This window comes from Camelus bactrianus, chromosome 18 (assembly GCF_048773025.1).
Source record: "Camelus bactrianus isolate YW-2024 breed Bactrian camel chromosome 18, ASM4877302v1, whole genome shotgun sequence".
Taxonomy (NCBI): Eukaryota; Metazoa; Chordata; class Mammalia; order Artiodactyla; family Camelidae; genus Camelus; species Camelus bactrianus.
Genome location: NC_133556.1, coordinates 23,876,662 through 23,896,487, shown reverse-complemented (window position 1 = coordinate 23,896,487; position 19,826 = coordinate 23,876,662). Strand labels below are relative to the sequence as shown.

At 43.7% G+C, this 19,826-nt stretch overlaps 1 protein-coding gene across 1 annotated transcript; it reads left to right on the top strand.

Moving 5' to 3' along the window:
* The first annotated feature begins 493 nt into the window (after positions 1-493).
* On the top strand, positions 494-18,212 carry LOC123618564 (uncharacterized). The gene is made up of 3 exons (XM_074346314.1): positions 494-1,185; positions 1,594-1,739; positions 14,692-18,212. Exons 1-3 carry the CDS (start codon positions 785-787, stop codon positions 14,976-14,978), a joined length of 834 nt encoding a protein of 277 aa, XP_074202415.1. The 5' UTR covers positions 494-784; the 3' UTR covers positions 14,979-18,212.
* Positions 18,213-19,826: the final 1,614 nt, after the last annotated feature.

The window sequence follows — 19,826 nt, the reverse complement described above, 5'->3', positions numbered from 1 at the left end:
CAGGATGGGTCACTGCCAGCACACCTTGCAGCGGGATGTGAGGTCAGACAATCTCGGTTTGCGGATGGGCTGTGAGGAAGGGCCAGTCCAATGTGAGAGCTGGACAGGGAAGCGAGGGCAGGTGCGGCTCGCGTGTGGAGGCGCAGGTCCCAGGCCTGGGGTATCAGATGAAGTGGATCCAGCTCTGTTCTCACTCCTCCCGCCTCACGTGAGGCTGCAATCACCGCCGAGGTTGTTGTCCCAGTACTCGGCGCTGGCCACCCTGCAGCGCAGTGCAAAGTGCAGGTGGAAGCTGAACTGCAGCAGGAAGGGCAGCACAGGGAAGCCGAAGGCGAAGACATCCTAGGTGTCCTCGGCGCCAGGGGCTGTGCCACCTTGCCATCGCCTCGTCCAGGCTGCACCAGTCCAAGAAGGTGTAGTGCACGGCCACCTGCTTCTCCAAGGCCATGTTGCACACGCGCACCGCCCCGCTGACGCCCAGGTCTGAGCAAATGACGCGCTCCGGGCACACAAGCTGGCGACTCAGGCGCTGGGGTCGCAGGAGGTCGGGCACCAGGCACTGCAGGATGAATGCCAGGTCCTGGCTGCTGCAGCACAGGTCAGAGTTGATGGCAAGCTGCGACAGTACGTGCAGCAGCAGGGACGGGTGGTCGCTGGCCTTGAACACGTCGACCTGTGCCAGCGCCTGGGGAGGCGCACGGGGTGCTGCCCGCTGCAGCCCGGCCGGCCCGCGCCCTTCCGGCGGCGCTCGGCGGAGTGGGGCAGCGAGTGCACCTGCCCCGGGATGACGGGCCACAAGACAGGGGGTGGTCGTAGCCGGCGGCGCGCGGCCGGGGGTCCCGGGGGGCCTGCAGGGCCGCGCAGGGCCGAGAGGCAGCGGAGGCTCCGCGGAGCGGGCTTCGGGGACCCCAGCCGGCGGGGACAGCCACTGACCCTGGGTCTCTGGACGTGGCCCGGCGGCCGTGGGCGATGGCGAGGCGGAACCCAGGGCAGCCCCCGGACCCCGCGCCCGCTCCCCCCGTGTCCCCGGCCCTGCTTAGCAGCCCCCGGGGGGTGTCCGCCGGAGCCGCAGCCCGCAGGGAAGCCTGTGGGCCGTCGCGCCGGGCCCTCGGCCGCCTCCTCGCCCCTCCAGCTCTCGTCCAGCTCTTCCGCTTCCAGCAGCGAAAAAACAGCTGGTTTGAAGAGGTGAGTGCTTTCTCCTGTGGACACGTTTCAGGGCCACCCCCGGAGCGCAGGGTGGCACCGGCTCTTCGCCTCCTCGGAGGGCCTGGGGTGGGGGGGGGAGGCGGCCTCGGCCCAGCGCCCCTCCCGCCCCCGGGGCCGCCCGCGTTACTTACAGGCCTGCAACTTGTTGGGAGCAACTTCCCCACTTTTGTTATTTTTAAGAAAACTTTATGGCAAATTTAATCTGGTATTCCCCAGTCGAAGAAAAAAATGGCTTTTAAATTCTAAATTGAGATTTTAAAAATTAATATATAATGCATGTATATAGGGAACACGTAAAGAAACTAAAAGTATATACAATAATTTTAGAGTCCAAATGGAATGAGTATTTAAGGGAAATATTTTCTTCAACCTTTTCTCACACACCAGCTATAGACTCTCCTTAAGCTATTACCTGAAGAAGATGACTGACTCGGGTCAGTTCCTCAAGGGCCACCCAACTAGTATCAAGTTAGCGGACACTGAAGGCCAAACTGCTGCAAGAAGAATCAAGCAATTTTTAGGAAATAGTAAAAGTAAGTACAACCTGCAGCCAAATGAACAGAAAAATAGCAGAGGCGGATGGAGTAGCTATTTATAATGTAGCTGTAAGTTGTGATCAAATCAAAATACTCAGAGATATGAAATATTGTACAAAATTTACCAAAACCATCCATGAATAGTCTAAATTTCCATGTCATCTCCCCCTCACATTTTTATTCTGGTATTAATGCAATTACATGTACCATTAAAAACGCATTTGCAGAGTACACAGTGAACCATTGATTACCATTCTATTTGTGAAAAAGTCACTTAATTTTTACACTGATTTATTATATGTTTCAGAATAACAGCGGACAACTTCATAACACAGAAAGGACAAAAGATTACTTAAACCACATACATTTTCTATATTTAGAGATACTATATAAGTGGTAAAACAAAAGTGATTTTTAAAAATTATGCTATTCTCTTAATACACTAGAAATGTTTCTATCTTACATACATTTTATTGAACATGTTTGACATAAAAGATTTTGTAAATTTAAGGTGTACAACATGTTACTTTGATACATATATATATTGTAATATTGTTTCTATTGTAGTGCTATTTATCCTGTTGCATAAATATAGTAAATACTGTTGTCAGCATTCACTATACTGTTCATTAGATCACATGGCTTATTTACTACTTGTTGCATGTTTCTACCCTAAAACAACATCAATTTTACCCCCATCCTGTGGTAGCCACCATTTTACTCTATTTTTTATGAGTTTGATTTTTTTATTTTCCACCTATAAGTGATATCAGTACTTGTCTTTCTCTGTCTGACTTACCTCACTTAGCATAATGTGCTCGAGGGTCATCCATGTCATTGCGAATGGCAGGATGTCCTCCTTTCTCATGGCTAAGTAACCATCCACTGTGTATACACGCCACATCTCTTTATCCACTCACCCACTGACGGGCATTTAGGCTGTTTCCATGTCTTGGCTATTGTGAGTTAATACTGCAATAGACAGGGAGTGCATATATCTCTTCAAAACACTGTTTTCATCTCCTTTCGGTATATATCCACAAGGGGGATCGCTTGCTTCTACGGCAGATCTATTTTTAATGTTTTGAGGAACTTCATGTTGTTCTTCATAGTGGTTGGACCAATTTACATTCCCACCAACAGTGTCTGAGTTTCCCTTTTCACCCCATCCTCACCAGCGCCTGTTGTCTCTTGTCTTCTTGATGACAGTCATTCTACAGGTGTGAGGTGACAGCTCATTGTGGTTTTGATTTGCATTTCCCTGCAGATGGATGGTGTAGAACATCTTTCTTTGTGGCTGCTGGCCACTCTGACGTCCTCATTGGAAAAAGGTCTACTTAGTTCTTCTGCCTTACATACGTTTCTAATTGCAAATGCCTCTGTGTATGTGTGTATATGTGTATTTAATCTCAAGCTCGTTTTTTGAGCTTAACACAAAAATTGGCACATAGTAAATAAGCATAGATTGAAAATAATTAATTTTGCTTCATTAATAGTGGCATTAATATTATGCCATGCAAGCTATTAATTTTGGTAATTTCTCAAAATTACTTCACCTCTAGAGTCAGTACGCATTACTCACAATGAGACCATGACTTGTTCAGTGTCACCCAGTGCAGCTGTGGAGCAGCAGGACAGCTGGAGGGGTGATGGGAAGAACATTGTGCCTGACGTCGGGGGGCTGAGGTCCTGGACTCGGCTATTTCACCTATGAGTCATGTGGCCTTGTTTAAGTTACAACTACTTTGAATCTTAGTGTCTTCATATTCAAAATTGGAGTCATAATGGTGCCGGTAGTGTTTTCACGGCATATGATGTACCAGGAACTGTGCTGTAGCTTCACAGAAATCCTTTTTACGGCCTGCAGAGTTGTTGTCAAGATCAAATGCTGTGATGCCGAACGGAACACGTGCCAATCAGAAAACATCCTTTTCTAAAACTTCGTGGCAGAGTTCCCACCTGGAGGCTATTTGTATATAACAAGCCTATCAGGACTATTAGAACATTTTCCCGGCCACAGATCTGTCTTCTCTTTGCAGCCTGTCACGGTAATGCTGATGGCTCCTTCCCTGAGACTTGCCTGCTCCGACAGGGTGGTGTGAGTGCAGACCTAGCGTGCAGGGGTGTGGTGTGATGAATGTCAGGTCAGAAGCAGGAGCTGGCCAATGGATGGCTTCTTCCTTCAAATGTTTTACTGGCTTTCAATGACACAAACCTGAGTATATTGAACGATGGGTTCAGGATTATCTGATTCTACATGTAAAACCACTGTGATCATTGAAATGTTTTCTTCAAAATAGAACAAAATTTGCCATACACTAGCATGTGACCTTCAACCTGTATTTTCTTGGTAGTGAATTTGTGTAATATTTACTGTAATTCAGATATTTCTGAAATAACACACACATTTAATCCAGGCCTGTGGAGAGTCAGGTACTCTTTGCTTTTGTTTTTGGCAGAATAAAATATCTCACCCTTTGCTTTTATCACACACTTTGTTCTAGTTCCGTCGTTTAAAATTTCCAGTGAACCTTCTATTCAACAAAAGCTTTCAGTAGAGAAGCAAATCATAGTATTTTTTAGATATCATTTTTCTACAATGAAACAAAAATCAAAATATTTCACTCTGTTTCTGAACGCATTGCCCTGCCTTCAGGATGCTGAGCGCCTAGAGATTGTCCCATGAGACTGTGCAGACTTGCACACTCTCTCTCACATAAATATGTCATCTGGGTGACACACCCTGGTAAGCAGAAGCAAGCATTTGTCAGATGGCAAACTGGCCTTTCTGTAGGAAACTTGAAAATAGCATTTGCTTCTATTTCTTGAATAACATGACATGACTTTGTTTTTGTTTTTCTGTTGGCTTTACAGCCCAATATGTGGTGGGATCCCAAGAAGAGATTCTGTGTGTTATGAGGCTGCGGTCCCGTTGGCTCTGTGACACCACAGTGTGACATTACAGGAAGACGCGTCTGTAAATCAGGCTTCATAGGGAGATGATGCACCCTCAGCAGGCAGGAGCCCCGACATGGGGAGCAGCCTGAGAGCACAGCGGGGGGGCTGGGGGTCCCCTAGAGGCGGGCTTTCAGCAGCTCCAGCGGATGCCCTCGGGGAGCCTGGCAGCTTGTGGCGCCTGTGACCTCAGCGGCGCTGCAGGGCTCCTGCCTCAGCATGTTGTGGTCTGTGTGCTGCTGCTGGCCCGCCCTGATGGCGCTTCACCAAACGACGGCTGCCACGTGTGCAAATTGCAAATGTGCGAACTGGGCAATTCCTGACTGAGGTCTTGCCTTTTAAAGACAGCTGTCAACGTGGTTTTAAAAGGTTCAGAAAAGTTTTAATTGATCACAGATTCATAGAAAACAAAGAGAAATTTGTTTGTAGGAACCTGTAATCTGAGAAGTGGAAGGAACCACAGGCATTATTTGGAGCAAATGTAGGGAACAAATGAAGGGAAATCTAGCAAAGAAAGTGACTTGCCCAAGAAAGTCCAGCCCATCGATCTGACATTTGGCTGATACTTCATCATAATTATGATTTTGTTACATTTTTGCACCATAATTTTCCTCATGTATACAACACACTGTAAATTTTCAACACTCTATAAATGCACAACATACACAAAGTAAGGCAGCATGTTTTCTACTACAAACCTTTGGTGCTCCTCCTCACAGAGCAGAACAAAACAAATGCTGGGAGGAAGGAAGTCAGGAAGAGGAAGGGAGGGAAAGGGAGGGAGGAGGGAGGAGGGAATAGACCCAAGGCCAAGTTGCAGAGCGCGCAGGACACAGGACTTGCCAGTGTAGACTCAGCTTGTGGGAGAAGTAAGAGTAGGGGATATATGGTAAGTCTACCCCTAGTCTTTTGAGGAATCTCCATACTGTTTTCCACAGTGGCTGCACCAACCTGCATTCCCACCAGCAGTGTAGGAGGGTTCCCTTTTCTCCACAGCCTCTCCAGCATTTGTCATTTGTGGACTTTTGAGTGATGGCCATTCTGACTGGTGTGAGGTGATACCTCATTGCAGTTTTGATTTGCGTTTCTCTGATAATTAGTGATATTGAGCATTTTTTCCATGTGCCTATTGATCATTTGTATGTCTTCCTTGGAGAATTGCTGTTCAGGTCTTCTGCCCATTTTTGGATTGGTTTGTTTGGTTTTTTTTTCTTATTATGTCAGATGAGCTGCTTATATATTCTGGAGATCAAGCCTTTGTCAGTTTCATTGTTTGCAAAAATGTTCTCCCATTCCGTAGGTTGTCATTTTGTTTTACTTATGGTTTCCTTTGCTCTGCAGAAGCTTGTAAGTTTAATTAGGTCCCATTTGTTTATTCTTGCTTTTATTTCTATTGCTTGGGTAGACTGGCCTAGGAGAATATTTTTGAGATGTATGTGAGATAATGTTTTTGGTTATGTTTTCTTCTAGGAGGTTTATTGTATCTTGTCTTATGTTTAAGTCTTTGATCCATTTTGAATTTTTTTTTGTATATGGTGTAAGGGAGTGTTCTAGACTTACCATATGACCCAGTAATCCCATTCCTGTACATATATCCAGAAGGAACCCTACTTCAGAAAGACATCTGCACCCCAATGTTCATAGCAGTACTATTTACAATAGCCAAGACATGGAAACAGCATAAATGTCCATCAACAGATGACTGGATAAAGAAGAGGTGGTATATTTGTACAGTGGAATACTATTCAGCCATAAAAACAACAATGTAATGCCATTTGCAGCAACATGGATGTCTCTGGACAATGTCATTCTAAGTGAAGTAAGCCAGAAAGAGAAAAATACCATATGAGATCGCTCATATGTGGAATCTAAAAAAAAAAAAAGAACATAAATACAAAACAGAAACAGACTCATAGACATAGAATACAAACTTGTGGTTGCGAAGGGGGCAGGAGGTGGGAAGGGACTGACTGGGATTTCAAAATTTGTAGAATAGATAAACAAGATTCTACTGTATAGCACGGGGAAATATATACAAGATCTTGTGGTAGCTCACAGCGAAAATAAATGTGACAATGAATATACGCATTTTCATGTATAACTGAAAAATTGTACTCTCCACTGGAATTTGACACAACATTGTAAAATGACTATAACTCAATTAAAAAAATGTAAACAACAACAACCACCCCCCCAAACAAACAAACAAAAAGAGTAGGGGATAAAAGAATGAGATGGAGGAGGAGAGTAAGAGGGAGAAGAAAAAGGAGGAGAAAGGCGGAAGAGGGAGGAGGAGGGGCGGAGAAAGGGGAGTAGGGGGGAGGAGGGGGAGGAGGGGGAGGAGGGGAGGAGGAGAAGAGGGGAGGAGGAAAGGCAGCAGAAAACAGTGATGATTCTATCTCTCAGCTCTTTCGTTACATTTTGATGTCAATAAGAAAACTACTTTTGATATCAAATTGCCTCAGGTCAAACCCCAGCCCCACCGCTTCCTGTAAACTGTGAAATGGTTTCTTAAATCTTCCCGTAACTCAGCTGCTTTCTCTGTGATAGGACCTACTTCATAGGGTTTATGTTTTCTTGGATCCTCCAAGGAGCAAATGCCAAGAACCTTCCGAGGGGAAACACCAGTGAAGGGTGGTTGGGGAGAGAGCATAATGCGGGGCGCCGTCTGCTAAAACGCAGGTCTGAGCACATGAAAGGAGAGAGTGAAGGAAATGTTGGGGAGAAAAGCCTCACTGGGTGCCTTCTGCCCAAATCCGAAATTCGTGGCCAGGTCAGCAGGGAATGCCCAAGTGAAGTCTGCCCATTCCTGAACTGGGCAGGAAGACCCTAGGACTTCAGTGCAGCAGGCGTGGACTAGGAGCAGCGTGACCTGGTGTGAGCTCCCCCAGTGGACCCGAAAGAGTGGAAGGAAGCCGGGCTTATCAGTCAGTGACACCCCCAGTGCAGGGAGCAGACCAGGCCCCTCCATGGCTGTTTCTGAGTTGTCATGGGAACAGTGCAGAAGACATCCATCTGCAGAGCTCTTAGTAAATGTTATCACTGTTACTATTACTACTGCTATTAAATGAAGACATCTTTAAAAGAGATTACATTTTTCAGAAATAAATGCATACAAAGTAAAAGAAAGGGATGGTAACTGATCAATGTGTCTCCAAAATACAAACTTGGGACAATTTTAACCCTGATTCATGTCCTTTTCTTACATGCCCTAGCACTGAGACCAGTTCTCCTCTGAGGCAGTATGTGTGAGAGTCAAGAGCGCAGGCTCTGAAGGCAGCCTGGCTGGTCTGGAACCCTGACTCCACAATTGCCACAGCTGGTGACCAAAATACTTGACCTATCTGTGCCTCAGTTTGACCACTCTGTAAAAAGTTGATGGTAATAACTACCTTCCAGGATTGTCTTGAGAATTTAAATGAATTCATATTTGTAAAAGGCTTTAGAACAGTGCTGGGCACACGGCAAGCGCAACATGTACGTGCTAGTTTTTATTATTATCCCGAGTGAGGGTAACTTATGGGAGCTCATCAGACTTCCCAGAGACAAGACAGGCACTCCCTTACGTGTATGTTTTACCTCATTCATCTCAATTACTCAGAACATTTGTTCCTTAAATTTCTTTTCTACAGAATTTTGTCTGATCCATCAAATAAATTTTTGAATACTAATTTATTAACATTTTACCACTAGAATCTTGTAGAATTTGTTTTGGTATAACTTAGGCTAAAAAACTGCATTAAATATTTGAAAATTGTGGTAAAGACTACTTCTTACATATTTCTTTACATAATCAACTTCGGAATTTTTTAAATAACTAATGATTTGGAAGTTGATTTAATGTTTTATTGATTTCTCCATTAGAGAGGCATATAGGCATACAGATATGCTAAGTGAAGCAAGCTTAGGAGGAAATAAAGGCGAATGGAAAGTACTGTCTCTATGATTCAGATTCCAAGTCAAGAGAATTCAGGAAATAAGGACAAATGCAAAGTACTACTTTAAAAAAATGCTGCAGTGTATAGTGTCCTGGTCTTCTTCCTGTGTGTGCGTGTTTCTATTTGTGAGTGTCTGACAGGTGTGTGCATGTCTCTTTATGGGTATGTAATTAGAATTATAGTGTAAATATAATTTCATATTCTGCTTATTGAAATTTTACTTAATGCTATATGCTAAGCATATTCAAATCATGAAAACTGCTTCAAAACCGGATTTTAATGATTGCGCATCATTTCATAACATGAAAATATCATAATTTAATTTATTCAACTTTTTCTCTAACACATTTCTAGACTGTATTCTGTTTCACTAATTTATGCCTCTACAGTTACTCACTATAATAAATAATGTTTTAATGGTCACGCTTCTACTTTAACCATTTTCCCAATTTCTGATTAATTTTCTAGGCCAGGTATTTAGAATTGTATATTGAATTGCTTTTTAGGAATAAAAATATTAAGTTCTAATTTTTTCTTATAACTGAATTTAATTTCAAAATCAAGTGTTAGGTCATTTATTAGAAGTGATGCACACTTTTTTCTTTAATCATATAATGAAATCTGAATTAGAACTAGAAATTAAAATAAAGTCAGCAGTAAATATAAAGATTAAAATGATTATCGAACTTTATCAACCCATTTTGCATTTGAAAAACAAAGCTATTCTTAGCTACAGTCATTTTAAGACTAATTTTCAGTGTGATTTTGTTTTCCAGGACTTATTTTTGACACTGTTAAGAATAATGGCAAAAACACATAATGAGGCTTATTCACTTCTCTTAGGGTGGCTCACATTAAATAGCAAGATTTATTTTTAATAAGAAGTAATTATTGAGTCTAATTTTCCAAAATAGGAATTAGTTTTGCAAAGAAGTAATTACTGGAACTAATTTTCCAAACTAAAATATCCTGTAATGTGACAAACTTCTATGTGAAAGAACCCTGACATACTTTAAGTAGAATATGTGTTTTTCACTTTCTAGCAGGAGTGATTTTTAATCCCTCAGCATTTTCTAACAACCACTCTGGGTCTGATAACATGTATTTCTGGCAAGTCCGCCAGAGCGGGCGATGCATGACCAGGGAAGGCCAGTTTTTACAAATAGGTAAGAGACATGGACGTGAATAACTCGTCAGAGAACAAAAGTTCCCCTCCATCTACCAAATCTGGGACTTGAGATGTGTTCTCACAAATCAGTTTCGGTTGTTAGGATGAACCCCAAGAAACTAAACGTTAGTCAAACCAATTACTTTGTCAGCATAATGTGAGCCCCCGAGTGATGATTAGAGGTGGTTACGGACGTGTGACAAAAAACAGATCAAATATTCGAGGGAAAATGATCTATTTTAACTTTAGGCTGCTGGCCAGTAATACTGAAAACATTTTTACCAAGTAAAAGAACATAATGAGATCTGCAAATAATCGATTTGGATTATTAAGAATGAAGCAAGGAAAATTTTTAATTAAATAGAAAAGCCATCCTAGCTTATTTCCGCATTGCCACTTGCACAGTCGCATACACAGCTGCCATTTCTGCAGTCCACATGCACATTTCCTCCCAGTGCAGGCTTTTTACTTCCACACTGTCTTGATCTAATCGTATAAAGGCTAGTTTACTATCTTTTTCTTCCATGGGTCATGTTTTTTATGAAGACAGTCATACTCCATGCTGTTTTTCGGAGGGCTTTTTATTTGCTCAGGGGGATTACTTTCAGTCTGGCTTCCTCTACTTAGTATCGCCCACTTGTAATTCTTCCACACTGCTGCCTACATCAGGAGTTTGTTCCTTTTAAGTGTTTGATGCTTTTCCATTGTATGATATGCTATGACTTGCTTATTCATTTACCATTTGATGGGCATTTGGGTCACTTCCACTTTGGACCTATTATGAATACTTCTGCCATGATCATTAGTGTATAAGTAAGCTAAAAGCATATGTGTAGACAAGTTTTCGTTTCTCTTCACAAGAACACTCTGCATCCTTGCCAATACTCAGGATTCTAAGTCTTTGTAATTTTAAGCATTCAGTTGGGTGTGTGTTCATTTCCTTACTGTCCCGTGACATTGGGAACAATTTTGTTCATTTGTCATTTAGATACCTTTTTGGATGAAGTGTCTATTCAAATCCTTTGCCCGTTTTTATTTTGGGTTGTTTGTTCTTAGCACTAAGTTGTAAGAATTCTTTATACATTCTGGATACCAGTCCTTTAGTATATCTAGTCCTGCAATTGTTTCCTGCCAGTGTGAGGCTTACTTTTTACTTCCCCTACAATATCTTTACCTAATTTTTATAGATTAGTTTATTATCTTTTTCTTCCATGGTTCATGCTGTTTATGTTCTAAGAACTGTATGTGTACTTAAGTCTACAGATATCTCCCCTGTGTTTTCTTCAAGAAGTCTCATGGTTTTATGTCTAAACTTTAGGTCAATGTTCAACTTTCAATATTAATTTTTATATGTGGTGTGAAGTAATGGTCAAAATTCACTTTTTTCTGGATGTCCAATTTGTCCAACACCAATTGTTGAAAGGGTCATCTCCCCCTCACGGCCACTGAAGTACTTTGATCCCTTTGTCAAGATAAACTGACCACGTATGTGTTCACACATTTCTAGACTGTATTCTGTTTCACTAATTTATGCACATCCTTATGCTAACACCACACTGTCTTGATCCCTGTAGTTTTCTAGCAAGCTGTGAAATTAGGTGCCATAAGCTTTCCAACCTTGCTCTTCATTTCCAATACCATTTGGCTACATTTAATTTGTTGTATTTTAAACTGCAAATTTAAATCATTATATAAGTGGACTACTGAGCTTGTCAATTTATCAAAAAGCCTGCTAAGAGCCCGGATGTAGTTGGTGGAGCGGCGGTGGTGGCACCAGGGGTGGGGGCGGCAGGAGGAGGAGGAGGAGAAGGACCCTGAGCGGCGGTGGCGGGAGGAGGAGGGGAAGAGGCAGCCCAGGGAGGAGGAAGAGACCCAGGAGGCAGCTGCTGGCCTGGGAGGCAGTCGCTCTCCACCGGGCTGAGCCGGCCCGTGTTGTCTTGCACCCGCCCCCTGTTCGCTGCTGCCCGGGCTCCAGAGTGAGCGTAGTAGTGTTGGGGGAGGGAGATGGGCCAGGGGCCCGGCGCCAGTAATGAGGAGATGCTGATGCTCCCCCACCACCCACCTGCTCTGGGGGCCCCCTCCCCGCTCCCCGCCACACGCTCACAGGAGGGCATTGAGGCCATCACAGCCCAAGGCAGCACTTACTCATTGAAGAGTCACCCCAGAAGCGGTGACCATAGACGTGAAAAAATGCGAGACACCACAGATCCTTCACAACCAGATAAAATATTGCAGAGATCTGATAGTCCTGAAAACAAATACAGTGACAGCACAGGTCAGAGTAAGGCCAAAAATGTGCATATTCAAAGTTAGAGAGAGGGATGGTGGGACCAGTTTATTCTCTAGAAGAAAATTCATGACCACGGTGCTCTTCATAGTTCAAATCCACATTCTTCTAATCCAAGCAATGATCCAAGCAAAGCTTCCAATGCACCGTATGGTTCTGCAGGTGACTGGTCTGAGCATATTAGCTCTTCTGGGAAAAAATACTACTACACTTGTCAAACAGAAGTTTCACAACAGGAAAAACCAAAAGAGTGGCTTGAAAGAGAACAGAGACAAGAAGAAGCAAACAAGATGGCAGTTAATAGCTTCCCAAAAGACGGGGATGACAGAAGAGCGGTGATGCCAGCAGCAGCCACCGGTGGGGTTGCCCATGGGAAATCTACATCAGGAGACAAACCTGTAGAAGATGGGTATCCTACTTGATGCTTAGAAGAACATATTAAGCTTCCCCCATTTGGTTTTAAATAGAAAGGAGGATTAAACATAGAGAAGCTGTCAGTCACTGATTAAACCCTGACCATTAGAGACTCTTACTGCAGAATTTGCGGTCTGTCTTTCCAGGTTGGTTGCTGCAGGTTGTTGGTCAGGGTAGAATAGGTTCCTACCCTGCATGCTAAAACCTTCCTTCATCATCTGCAATCAGATACACTTAAGTTGATAGAGAAATTGTGCACAGGGGTCACCCTGACACCTGACCTCATCCCAGCCCAAATCCTATTGTGTATCTCGTATCTCAGCCCCAGGGTGTCTACTTCAGAGCTCTGGGTTGGCACGGTGTGACCGAGGCAGAAGGGGAAACTGGAGAGGTTTTCAAGAGGCCTGCTGCCCCGCTATGGATGGTAACAGGGAAGGTCTGACTCCCCACGGGATTCCCAGGCCAGTGCTGGCTGGTTCCCAGTCCTGAAAATGATGTGAAATTTCCCAGGGACACCAGCAGTTCAGAGCACCTGGCCTGGGTTTCCCAGAGTAGCAGGAGATGCTGTGGGGCACCCAGGTGGACTTGACTATTCTGCGTGGGCTTTGGCTGCATGGACTGTAAAAGTGAAACTGTGAAAGTACTGGAAGGAAACATGGATGTACAATTTCTAGTCTATAATTTCAGAGTGGAGATCTTTCTGAAGCATTTTTAAAGAGCCCAGAAGTGCTAGAGGAAATGATTGATAAACTTGACTACATACATTTGAAGCAAACTTGATCTTTACATATACCACAAGCAAAGACAAATGACAGCAAATGGGTGTGGGGAAAATTTGTGCAAATATATGTGTAATAAGAATATTGATATCAGTATTACTTACTATACTAACAGAACATTTTGAAAGTATAGCCATTAAGAGAAACCAAATAAGTAAATTCCAGTACGTCCACACAGTGTAATAGTATCAGTTTGTGTTTTGATTAATTTGTATATTTCAAATGAGGTACTGACATGGAAATGCTGATGATGAACTATTAAATGAAAACAGAAAATTATAGAACTTCCAGTGGTATTTTTAAAGAAAACATTTATTTAACTTTAAAAAAACTTACACGGAAAGACAAAGGAATTAGAATAGTCATGGCATTGTGGAAAACAAGACTACAGGCTTCTCTACATGCTTGTGTCAGGAGCCAGAAGAGACAGTGTCTTCAGAAACAAAGGGGGGCCACACCTCCCGCTCTTCTGCCCCCTCCGACTGCAGTCCCCAGGCAGGCAGTTGGCGTCTCAGCCCCTTAACCTCTCTGCTCCACCAGAGACAACTGGGGGCAAGCTGGACCTCAATTCTGCAGGCCTGGGTTCTCTACATCCTCAACCTCTTCCCTCATCCTGGGAGCCCCTGCCGATTCACTCAGCTGCCCCCACTGCCCAAGCCGGGGGCTGGTGGCCGCAGCCTACACAAGTGCAGCCCTTCTCTCCATGCCCCTGAGGCGCTTTCCCCAGGAAGGACATTCCCCCCACACAGCAGGTACAAGCCAAGAGAGCAGCCATATCCGTGCACCTGGACCCATCGTACAAACCTTATGTGCACTCAACTCCCAAAGTCACAAGGCCAACAGAGGCCGCAGGCCCCTTGGCAGCCTCATGGCCACTGTTCTCATGAAGCACGGAGACCCCCTCAGCAAGCCCCGGGGTGGCAGGAAGAAGGGAGAAATCACACACACACATACCCCTGCCCAGGGCTCACTGGTACTCCTGCCACAGCAGCAGGGGTGGGAGCAGAAAAGAGACAATTGTTGCCATTTTTGGATCCTCTGGGCTGGTGGCCCCAGCTGGCTCAGACAGGTGCTGGTGGTTCTGTTGATGTTACTGGGCGGGGTGGGAGCTTGGAGCGTCCCAGTCTGTCACGTTGCTGAGCAGGACCCTACCTTTTATTGTCCACTATACTTCTACCCACAGTCAAAATTCAGAAAATAATCATCTGCAGACATTGCATCCAATTTTCAAATTTGAACAAAGATTAAGAACACAGAGGGAAACAGAGTTACTGTGAACAAGTCTGGGAATGGAATATTATTTATCTTTCATTGAAGCTATCAAAATGTTCAAGTAGAGTCTATAAAAACATTAATAAGTTTAAAATCAGGAAGAATAACTGAGTCCTCATTTCTCTCCCTTCCCTAGCCCCCACCCTACCCCACACCTGTGACTGGGCTCACCGGACGAAGCGCTTGCCTCTCCACTGGTCCAGAAACTTGTCTCACTCATCTCTGCTGTGTCACCACGTGCCCAAGGCCACTGCGGTCACTCACATGATGAACGGGGAGACTAGCTCTCCAGTGAGCCCAGGGAGTGGATTTAAAAACAGAAAGAAAAGCTGTCCCACCGCCTTGTGGGGGCCAGAACAACTGCGTATAAACGTCAGCGGGGGCACTATTTTCACATCGGCTCCTGAGCTGCCGCGGGACTGACAGGGTGGTGGCTGTAACTGGCACTCATACGTCCTGGGTGCCGTCAGAAGATTCAGGCCAAAAGGAAAATCTGACCATTTGGCAAAAGATGGACTAATTCCGGAGTAAGACAAGTCCCCTCTCACCTGTAGTGTCATCGCCAGGCACTCAGCACCAGGGGGCCTCCTCTGTATTCTCACGCAGGGGCGCTCTGAAAACAGAGCAGATGCAGCTGAGGAAAGAGAAAGAAGCCATGAGAATCTAGTCTTTTACAATATTGCTAGTTACACCAGGCGTGAGTCCCCAGCCATTCACCTGCAACCCCCTCCCACCCAACCCACAGTCGCGCACAGACAGAAGAGCCCGCTTCTCTCCAGGGCGACAGGACAGCAGTGGTGGCCACACTGCACATGAGCAATACAGTGGCGCCCCCACTTTAGAGAGAAAACTAATCAAGAAATACTCTCCGCAACACAGCTTCTCCTCGTGAGGGTAACTATTTAGAGACAGGTGCAGTTCCTTTAGCTGATGACTCCTTTCATCCTGCTACTGTCCTAAACGCCTCCCAAAGTAACCCTGATGCCTTTGGCCGGAGGCTTCACTGTTTACAGGACTGTCACCAGGTCTGCAGAGAATTTGCAGCAAGAGGATCCATATTTTAAATGGATTTTAGCTGCAGTCTCTCAGACTGTGGGCTTCAGAGCAACTCTGTGTAAGGAATGGTGTTTATGCTGATGCCTGATGTTCAAGGAAGATTTGAGGGGTCTAACGTGTTCATATTCTAACACCAAGTTAAAGAATACTTAGCTTGTATTCACTTCTATGAAGTTCCCAAGAATGCAGGAAAGAAAAGGATACAATTGGAGAAATAAGAATGCGCCAGGATAGATACGATTCTTCAATTTTCCTGTCAGATCAGGAGTAAATAGTGCAGGGTTTGAGGGAAAAAATATTTTCAGATCTTCTAACAGTGAGCTGAAGAATTTCCTCAACTTATCTGATTAACCTGTGTGTTAGGTGACTTCTCTTGTGAAAAGTGAGGGAAATACAGATTACTTAAAAATCAAAGGATATGGAGACGATCTGAAATACTTACGAGGTGTAGACTAATGACACAATTATAAGAGGGAGTGCGGAGCCAGAGACGTGTGCAAGCCATCAGGATGTCTGCCACCCTGACGGGGGTAAGGACCTGGCTACATTCAGCTATGGGATAAGCAGATATTTGGGGTAACCGGGGATTGGAGTCTTGATCAGCAGAGGCAATAAGAGGTCAGAAGGACGTGAAAAGCATTGGTCTTCATAACTATATGTTGAAATCACTTAGTTTGATTAAAGTTGGCGTAAAAATGAAGATAGGCTGGCACAGATGTTTAGGAAGGGGGTCAAAACACTGGAGGTTCTCCTAGCATTTGGCATCAGGGAAGAAACTGAGTGACTTTGAATGTCAAGGATTAATTACTTTTTAAAAATTCTATGATATTCATTTCCTTATAAGTAAACTTGTGATAATATTTCCCTCATGAGAATCAGTAGCCAAAGCTGTCTTAGTTTTGACTCTGGGGAAAAAGCATTCTCTCTTCTTATCTTAGACCACTGCGCATTTACAGGTGGGTGGCTGGTCAGCCCCAGGTTGACGTGTGGGGCTGCACGGCTGACAGGTCTGAGAATCGCGGGGAAGATTCAGGTCTCGTGGCTTTCTTCTCTGTCCTCAGATCTGCCTGCTTAGAGTGCAGACCATCTCTGTGAGAGAAAACAGAGGAGAACAGGGGGCCACTGAGATGCTGACAGTGCCTCCCCGAGTGACCAGGGGTTTGCTCTTTCTCTTGAACTGCTAAGTGCCTGTGGTGGCCAGAAAGCTGTCTCCACCTGGGTGAGCCTTCTACGTGTACCCAGGAGGCATCCCAGGCTCGGAGCTCCAGTCCTGTCATCTCGTGTCTCTAGAGGACTGTCGATGGGTCAGGGACTGGTGCAGAAATCATATCCTTGCCCACACTTACACTAATGTGTTCCAGAAACCACGCGGACTGTGCTTGAAAAGAGGGAATACGGGAGGCTGTATTTCCCTCCCCTTGCCCACGGTCCTGATGGGAAAGCAAGTCACTTACTAATCACTCGTCTGTGATGCAGGGAGCTTGGTCATGTAATGGACATAGGTGTGAGGGATGAGTAAGAGCAGAAGTTCAAGGTCTAGTAGGGGAGGCAGGTGTGCCAGCGGTGAGTGCGGTCAGTCCAGGGTTACAGGTGCTGGCGTGAGTGCCGTGCAGAACTGAGGGACCAGAAGGAAGAGGAGAAGCACTTCTATATGGCTGGGCAGGAAGGGGCAGGGAAGAGTCAGTTTGCTTTTATTTTTTTTTCTAATTTTTTTCTTAGCTATATGATAGATACAGATATGTGTTACAGGCTGTATGTAAGAAATTTTTCAGTGAAGGAAAATCATACCCAGTGGTTGCTCTATGGAGTGAACTGTTTGACAGAGCAGTAACAATAGTGTTCCTAAGATTACCCAGAAGCTGTGCTAAGCCCAGTGTTCTGACAGTACATGGGTGTGAAACCATCTCTGTCTGCAAGTAAAATTCCAACAAATCAGACCCAGTTAAACTTAAAAGCTTTTGCACAGCAAAGGAAACCATAAACAAAAAGAAAAGACAACCTGGGAACTGGGAGAAAATTTTTGCAGACTATGCGATTGGTAAGGGATTATACAAATATACAAGCACCGCGTGCAGCTCAATATCAAAAACACAAACAACCCAATCAAAACTTGGGCAGGAGATCTAAATAGACATTTCTCCAAAGAAGACATACAGATGGCCAACAGGCATATGAAAAGATGCTCAACATCACTAATTATTCAAGAAATGCAAATCAAAACTATAATGAGGTATCACTTCACACCACATCATTAAAAAGTCTACAAATAATAAATGCTAGAGAGAGTGGAGAAAAAGAAATCTTCCTACTCTGTTGTTGGGAATGGAAATTGGTACAGCCACTATGGATAATAGTATGAGGGTTCCTTAAAAAACTAAAAAGATTTACCATATGATCCAGCAATCCTACTCTTGGGCATATATCCAGAGGAAACTCTAATTCAAAGAGATACATGCACCCCAATGTTCATAGCAGCACTGTTTACGACAGCCAAGACATGGAAGCAGCCTAAATGTCCATCAACAGATGAATGGATAAAGAAAATGTGGTGTGTGTATACATACACACACACACACACACACACACACACACACAATGGAATATTACTTAGGCATAAAAAGGAATGAAATAATGCCATTTACAGCAACACAGGTGGATCTGGAGATTATCATACTAAGTAAAGTAAATCAGACAGAGAAAGACAAATATGATATCACTTATATGTGGAATCTAAAAGAATAACACAAATGAACTTATTTACAAAGCAAAAAGACTCATAGATGTAGAAAAGAAACATGGTTAAAGGGGGGAGAAGGGGGAGGGAGGGATAAATTGGGAGTTTGGGGTTGGCAGATACAAACCATTATGTACAGAATAGATAAAAAATAAGGTTCTGCTGTATACCACAGGGAATTATATTCAGTGATTTGTAGTAACCTGCAATGAAAAAGAATATATATGTCTAACTGAATCACTATGCTGTACATCAGAACTAATACAACACTGTACATCAGCTATACTTCAATAAAATGTTTTAAAACTCTTTTCTGATATTTGATATATATGCAGATGACTTCAAAAGCTGTATCAGGGGAGGGCATAGCTCAAGCGGTAGAGCGCATGCTTAGCATGCATGAGGTCCTGGATTCAACCCCCAGTACCTCCTCTAAAAATAAATCAATTGAATTACTCCCCCTGCCCCCAACAAAATAAAATAATTAAATAATACAATAACAAGTAAATAAAATATTTTGTAAAAAGCTATGTTAAAGTGTCCTGGCACAGTGTTCTTTCAGTGAAAGAATTTTTATACACGGTGAGTGATGCATGTGGTGACTTGATCAGGAGCCCTGTGACACAGGTCTTTCTAAGGCTAGGTAGAAGCTTCACTAAGCTGGTGTTTCTAGCACTGAAATGGATGTGAAAGCCTTTCCATCTGCATATAAACTCTTGGTCCCATATTAGATATATATACGTAGATATTTTTTACAAGCTATTTTAAAGCCATTTTCAGCAAGGTGTTCTTTCAGAGCAAGGCATTAGACAAAGGTAGTGATGTGTGTCATCAGTCCACTAACAGGTGTGTAACACTAGTTTTCCAAAGGCCACTTATCTGCTGTGCTAAGGAAAGTTATCTAATAGCAAATGGGTGTGAAAAGATTTCAATCTGCCTGCAACATCTTTATGAGGTTCCTGTATTAAATATATAGTTGTTCATTACAAGATATATGTAAGAAAACGCTGGCTCAGTGTTCTTTCAACTAAAGGAGGGTACATCCAATAAACGAGCAACACCGTGAGCTGTTTACCAGGCCTGTAGAGCTGGTGTCTCTGCGCGACTGAGAAGCTGTGTCAGGCCCGGTGTTCTAACACTGAATGGTTGCTAAAGCATTTTATCTGCAATTAAAGTCCTGTTCCCATATTAAATCTACATATGGATGTTTTAAACAAACAACTTGTTAAAAAAAATTGGTACAGTGTCCTTTCAGAGAGAAAAATTATTAACCCAGTGTGTGATGAATGTAGTAAAAAAATTGTAAAAGCCTATTATTTTATAATCTAAGGATAGAGAGGAGCCCTGTTAAGCCCTGTGTCCTTACAGCCAATGAGTTTCAAAGCCCTTCCATTGCATGTGAAGACTTGTAAATAAAGTGGTTACATAGAGATGTCTGATATGAGCAACGTGAAAGCAATCTTTGGCACAGCGTCCATTCA

Coding starts and splice junctions, on each gene's coding strand:
- LOC123618564 (XM_074346314.1), top strand. CDS start 785: ATGACGGGCCACAAGACAGGGGGTGGTCGTAGCCGGCGGCGCGCGGCC. Junction 1,186..1,593: donor AAAACAGCTGGTTTGAAGAG/GTGAGTGCTTTC, acceptor CTCACACACCAG/CTATAGACTCTCCTTAAGCT. Junction 1,740..14,691: donor ATTTTTAGGAAATAGTAAAA/GTAAGTACAACC, acceptor TCCCTTCCCTAG/CCCCCACCCTACCCCACACC.